Below are 7,015 nucleotides of genomic sequence, written 5' to 3'. Positions count from 1 at the left end.
ACAGAAGGCAGAGAATTGGGATAAAAGGTTCTTTTTCATAATGGCAGCCGGTGACGAGCGGTGTCCCGCAGGGTTCGGTGCTGGGGCCACAGCTGTTCGCATTATATATTAATGATTTGGATGAGGGAACCGGGGGCATTCTAGCGAATTTTGCCGATGATACGAAGTTAGGTGGACAGGCAGGTAGTATTGAGGAAGTGGGGAGGCTACAGAAGGATCTAGACCGGTTGGGAGAGTGGTCCAGGAAATGGCTGATGGAATTTAACGTGAGCAAGTTCGAGGTCTTGCACTTTGGCAAAAAGAATAAAAGCATAGACTACTTTCTAAATGGTGAGAACATTAATAAAGCCAAAGCACAAAGGGATCTGGGAGTGCTAGTCGAGGATTCTCTAAAGGTAAACATGCAGGTTGAGTCCGTGATTAAGAAAGCGAATGCAATGTTGTCTCTTATCTCAAGAGGGTTGGAATATAAAAGCAGAGATGTACTACTAAGACTTTATAAAGCTCTGGTTAGGCCCCATTTGGAGTACTGTGTCCAGTTTTGGTCCCCACACCTCAGGAAGGACATACTGGCACTGGAACGTGTCCAGCGGAGATTCACACGGATGATCCCTGGAATGACAGGTCTAGCATATGAGGAACGGCTGAGGATACTGTGATTGTATTCGTTGGAGTTTAGAAGATTAAGGGGAGACTTAATAGAGACGTACAAAATAATACATGGTTTGGAAAAGGTGGATGCTAGGAAATTGTTTCAGTTAAACGAGGAGACTAGGACCCGTGGACACAGCCTTAGAATTAGAGGGGGTCATTTCAGAACAGAAATGTGGAGGCATTTCTTCAGCCAGAGAGTGGTGGGCCTGTGGAATTCATTGCCACGGAGTGCAGTGGAAGCCGGGACGCTAAATGTCTTCAAGGCCGAGATTGATTGATTCTTGTTGTCTCGAGGAATTAAGGGCTACGGGGAGAACGCTGGTAAGTGGAGCTGAAATGCGCATCAGCCATGATTGAATGGCGGAGTGGACTCGATGGGCCGAATGGCCTTACTTCCACTCCTATGTCTTATGGTCTTATGGTCTTATGGTCTTATGCAGCATTGGAGGCTTGTGTATCAATGAAAGATCAACCTGTTAAGTAAAAATAAACAAAATTTATTTTAGATTCTAAATTCGTTTACTTATTTACATGCTTTTTCAAAATGTAACTTCAGCCTTATATGGCACATGTATGTTGCTGGCTCTCTTGACTTATAAGGCATGTTTAAAGTGCATACTTTAAGCAAAATGGAATGTTCTGGAGTGAGTGTGTGGGAGAGGGAGAAAGAGAGAGAGAGAAAAAAAAACACGAGCAAGAGAGCAAGAGTATATGATGAATTCTGCTTGGTAACAGGACCATCCAATTAAATTGCCATGGAGAAAGCAGCCCCGGCAAGAGTCATAAGAAATCAAATGCCAGTTTTTACACCTCAGCACAAAAAGTGACAGCTGGTCTTATTGGACATAAGCTCTAAAATCCACAGAAACCTAGGGAGGGAGACTAAAAACATTGCAAAACAAATAAAACAACTGTCATGTGTAACCACTGAGTAGGATGCTGAGGGGATCTGTGTGTTTGTTCAAACAGAAGGGACTTGTGCCTGGTAGTCAGTATATACACTCAGATGAGTAAGTGAAGTAAACTGGAAGGCTTGCCCTCATGGCAGATGAAAGGGAGCATTTTGACAATCTGGGAGGGTTGTGGGATTTAATTCGTAGGTACCTATTTACTGAGAGTATGGTGTGACATACAAATAAGTTTTGCTGAGTTGCTTAGCTAACAGAAAGTATTATTTCTACAGTTTAGTATATTGGTTGCCTTTTAAGTAGTGTTGAGTCTACTACATTTTAGTTTGCTTGTTACCATTAAAGTCTTAGCATGGGACAACTTGTATAATTTTTAATTTAAAACGCTAAAAAATTCATATCTCTTTTCATAAGTTAATGGTCTCTGTGGGGATCATAACAATATATATGTACAATACATGTAAGTGAACAGTTTAAGTAAAACTAGCCTCCAGTATTAATTCTGATACCATTGTCAAATAATACAGGTAGACAATTCTTTATCCGAAATTCCAAAATCAGAAAAACTCCAAAATCTGAATGTTTTTTCATGAAGTTTTTTTCCCTATTAACAAGGTTGTTTGGCGTGCAAACAGTTAACCCAACTCCACACCCACTCGATGCATGTCACTCAGGTGCAACGTGGGGGAGGCATGGTCCAGCACTGGCAGGTCTCAATTCTGTCTGAGGGCCCGTATTACTCATAGCGAGTCTGCTGTTCGGTAAGATTTTTTAAAATGTCACTGTCAAACTGTCATTTGTTCCGAAATTTGAAAAATTCCGAATTCCAAAAACCAGCTGGTCCCAAGGGTTTAGGATAAAGGATTGTGTACCTGTACATGCAAGTGAACATGCAATCTGTTGTCTCCCATTATGTATTTAGTAAAATTTAAGTTCTGTTTAGAAGGACTACACAATCTGAGTAAACTATTCATATCATCATGGAATCATGCAGCACAGGTCATTCCGTCCATCATGCATCACTTGCTCTTTGGCAGAGCCATCTAATTCATTCCACACCCCTGCTCTTTCTTCATATCTCTGCAAATGTTCTCTCGTAAACTCTAAGAAGTGGTTTAGCCTAATTTCCTCTTTAATTCATGGCTTTTTGTTTTCAAAGGTATGTCATCTTGCCATATAATTCCAATTCCTTTCATTGTATTTGCTTTACTACTCTGCTCATTGAGATACTTAAAACAATCACATGTTAGAGACAGCATGGTGGCTCAGTGGCTAGCAGTGCTGCCTCACACTGCCAGGGACCTGGGTTTGATTCCACCCATGGGCGACTGTCTGTGTGGAGTTTGCATGTTCTCCTCATGTCTGCGTGGGGAGCTTTAAATTGCCCAGAGTGTTCAGGGATGTGTAGGCTAGGTAGATTAGCCATGGGAAATGCATGGTTACAGGGATAGAGTGGGACATTGTTTGGATGGTTGGTATGGACTTGCTGGGGCAAATGCTTCCACACTGTAGGGATTCTATGATAACTACTTAATGGATTTTGTCAATGAAAATAAATTAAAAAGAAAACAACATTTACAATAATAACAGACTTTTTTTCCATAGACTGTTTTAATTGGTCAGTTTTAGGAGTGTGTCTTTTAAAGTGAGCTTACTTGGTGGGTACAGAGGTGCACAAGTCCATTGGATGGTACAGCCAGAGACATTATGGGGATGCCAACCATTAGCGATGGTAGGAGCATAGGTGAAGTGGAACAGGAGAGAGATTGATGGAGAACAAAACAGCAGAAGGTAAAAGGCCCCCAGTAATAAAGCCACTCTGACAAGAGAGACTGATTCCAACAGGGATGGTAGGGTACTGATGGGAGGCAAGAGGATGGTAAGAATGGGAAGAAGATGGCAGGGGAGGTGTGGATAAGATTGTGGAATTAGTCACGTGTGGCAAAATATCAGGGATAATTGTTTAATACCAAATTAATTTAATAGCAACAGTTATTTTCTGTGCTATTTGGTTTAAACGAATGCATCACTATTGATTCTATTGATGAAGAGGATTATAATAGTCTATAACTTCCGCTATAATTGTTTCGACACATGTGAACTTCAATGGACTTGCACAACACAAACAGACTTTAAGAGGAGCAGTTAAAATGCTGCTCAGGAACTTGAATCCTAAAAAGAACTTCATCAGATTGGTAGTTAGGAAACTGTTTTCTTCGATGTCAGATGTTGAAAGTATAACAGGTAGATTTCAAACAAATTCAGTTACCCTCCATTTAAAGCATGTTTAATAACGCATTTTTGCTTTAGCACAATTTTGGTAAATTAGGAAAGTTCCTTCAAATACATTGTCTTCATTTTCCTTTCAGCTCGGTTTTTATTTTGAAAATAAACCACTGCTGCACAACTCTGCTGCTCCCTACTTGCCTTCCCACATCCTTCCTGCTTAGCCCTTCTTTCTCTCAACCTTCTGGCTTGCCACTTCCCTTCCCCCAATTCTCCCACTTGATGCTTCCCTCTTGTTCCACCCCTCTCTCTCCCAAATCCTTGTTGCTTCTTAACCACCACTTTCTTCTACGTTGTCATCGTGACTGAGGGCTCAGGATGGGAATATTGAGAGGGAGGGAGCAAGAGAGAGAAGGTGAGGGGTAGCAATAAGATGCAAGTGGGAGGGTCAGGGAAGTGGCTAGCCAGTGGATCAGGCAAGACAGTCATCGGGAGAGTCAGCGAGCAGGCAATGCCAAGCAGGAAGGTCAACTGAATGAAGTGGAAGGTGAGAGATAAGTTGTTAAGAGTTAGTAAGAAGATCTGTTGGCCAGTTAAGTTCACGTCAGCAAGGAGATCAGAATGAAACCATTAGGAACAGAAGCTGGACTTGCTCATTCGGCCTCTCGAGCCTGCTCTGCCATCCATCTAAGATCAGGGTTGATCTGATTGTCATCTTAATACCATTTCCTTTCCTGGCAGCCTTGAATAAATTCAATGACACAGCTTCCACTGCTCTCTATGGGTACGAATTCAAAAGACTGAAAATCTCAGAAATGAAATTCCTTCTCATCTCCAGAATAAATTACTTTTTTAACTATGTGTCCTGAATAGAGATGCCCCCAAAAGGAGAAACATCTTCTCAGCATCATTTCAGTAAGTCCACCACTCATTCTTCTAAAACCAATAGGTCCAACCTGCTTAATCTGGAGGCTGGAGCAGAGCGGGACAGAGGTGGACTGGGGCCTGGTGCAGGCAGTCAGACCACATGCTGAGCTGCTGCTATTTGAAACTCTTTACCAAACTGTAATGTCAACCCCTTTAACTATCTTATTTCTAACTTATTTTTCAGACACTAGTTACTGCTATTACTTTTCCTTTTATTCCTCTTTGTATCCAAGATTTGTACCTAAGATGATGCCTTCAGAGGCAGCCATTGTAAAAGCTTTTCACTGTACTTCTGCAGTGAAGTTCACGTGACAATAAAGGATATTCCAGTCTAACCATTCCACATAAGTCAACCCTTTAGTCTCAGGAATGAGTGAACTCTGCCGAACTGCTTACAAAGCAAGTGTATCCTTCCTAAAGTAAGGAGACTTAAACTATATGCAATAGTCTGGGTGTGGTCTCATCAGTGCCTGTATATCTGTACAATGACTTCTCTATTTTTATATCCAACCCCCTTTGCAATAAAGCCCAATAATGCATTTGCCTTCCATTTACTTGCTGCACCAGCATATTCATGGAAAAATCTAAACATCTTACATCAAGAGAATAACCCACCCTATATTTTCTTAAAGGAAAGTTATTTTCATTTCGTACTGTTTTGTATAGCGCATCCTCTTACTGGAACACGAGTACTGAATGAGTTGTAGCTAGGGGTGTTTATTCCTTGAATAATTATTGAGCCCTACAAATGAAAAACTGCTCTTTCAACTCAGAAATAAACTTATCCTAATAAGCTATTCTATGACTATAAACAGCCTCAAGGTCAAACTCTTAATGAAATTTGTAATTCTATGCTGTTTTTACACATGAACAGTTTTAAGTGACTTTTTCCAGAGTCATAATTTCTGATTCTAATAAAGGCTTTGGTGAAAGAATCACTATGTTTATAGCAGTACAACTGCAACAAAGAAACTGATTGACTGCTAATGGTGTGCAGGTCTCTGATAATCTTAAAATAATTCACATACTCGAGTAAGTTTACACGTGAATATAAAGTGTGGAATTGCAAGAGTTTACCAAATCTCCTGGTTCCCCAATATCTCCTGAGAATCCAGAATAACCAGGAAATCCCTGTTACATTCAGAGATACAAAATTATGTTAATAATTCAGAGAAATAGAAAATGAAGTCAAGGACAACAAAAGTTATTTGGCACATTGAACGCATTCCTTGTAGCACACAAACTTTCAGTCTGTCCAGCAAAAACTCCCCTAACTCTCATGTTATCCAGTTGTACATCATCTTACCTATCATGGCATCCAGCTACGTAATTCCCATGCTATCCAGCAATAAACTACATTAATTATCATTGTTTCAACTAACATTGTAACATAACATTTATCATTTCTAACCCCATAACCTCCCCAATTTTCACTGTTCCCAGTTACATAGCAACCTAAATTTATCATATTCAATGATCTACTACCTCATTCTCACACTATCCCAACTGTCATGCTATCGAATAACCTGACTGTCCAAGTCAGCAACATTTTGAACATTCCTAATAACATTGCTTCCACTATCTTGCCTAGCAAAAAGTACATTTTGCTTCCTAAGACATTTGCAAAGTCATGTTTTATATATTCATATTTAGAACATAGAAAAGTACAGCACAGAACAGGCCCTTTGGCCCACGATGTTGTGCTGAGGATTAATCCTAATGTAAAATATAATAACCTAACCTACGCACCCCTCAATTCATTGCTGTCCAAGTGCATGTCCAGCAGTCGCTTTAATGTCCCTAATGACTCTGCTTCCACCACCACCGCTGGCAAAGCATTCCATGCATTCACAACTCTGCGTAAAGAACCTTCCTCTGACGTCCCCTCTATACCTTTCTCCTAATATCTTAAAACTATGACCCCTCGTACCAGTCAATCCTGCCCTGGGGAAAAATCTCTGGCTATTGACCCTATCTATTCCTCTCATTATCTTGTATACCTCGATCAGGTCTCCTCTCTTCCTACTTCTCTCCAGAGAGCAAGGTCCGAGCTTAGTCAACCTCTCTTCATAAGGCAAGCCCTCCAGTCCAGGCAGCATCCTGGTAAACCTTCTTTGCACCCTCTCTAAAGCCTCTGTATCTTTCCTATAGTAGGGCGACCAGAACTGGAAACAATATTCTAAGTGTGGTCTCACCAGGGACTTATAGAGCTGTAGTAAGACCTCGCGGCTCTTAAAGTCGATCCCCCTGTTAATGAAAGCCAAAACACCATATATTTTCTTAACAACCCTATCCACTTG

The 7,015-nt window shown here is 40.8% G+C and overlaps 1 protein-coding gene across 1 annotated transcript in view; it reads right to left on the bottom strand.

The window, feature by feature from the left end:
* LOC122549492 (collagen alpha-1(IX) chain-like) overlaps positions 1-7,015 on the bottom strand; it is a 54,052-nt gene that overhangs the window by 46,787 nt on the left and 250 nt on the right. The window contains exons 2-3 of the mRNA XM_043689351.1: positions 6,242-6,326; positions 5,793-5,846 (exon numbers count right to left, since the gene is read on the bottom strand). Coding sequence (XP_043545286.1) covers positions 5,793-5,846; positions 6,242-6,326 — 139 coding nt within the window. The remainder of the gene's footprint in view (positions 1-5,792; positions 5,847-6,241; positions 6,327-7,015) is intronic.

This window comes from Chiloscyllium plagiosum, chromosome 4 (assembly GCF_004010195.1).
Source record: "Chiloscyllium plagiosum isolate BGI_BamShark_2017 chromosome 4, ASM401019v2, whole genome shotgun sequence".
In the NCBI taxonomy this organism is placed as follows: domain Eukaryota; kingdom Metazoa; phylum Chordata; class Chondrichthyes; order Orectolobiformes; family Hemiscylliidae; genus Chiloscyllium; species Chiloscyllium plagiosum.
The sequence above is the reverse complement of the archived record's forward strand: the minus strand, read 5'-3'. Positions and strand labels throughout refer to the sequence as shown.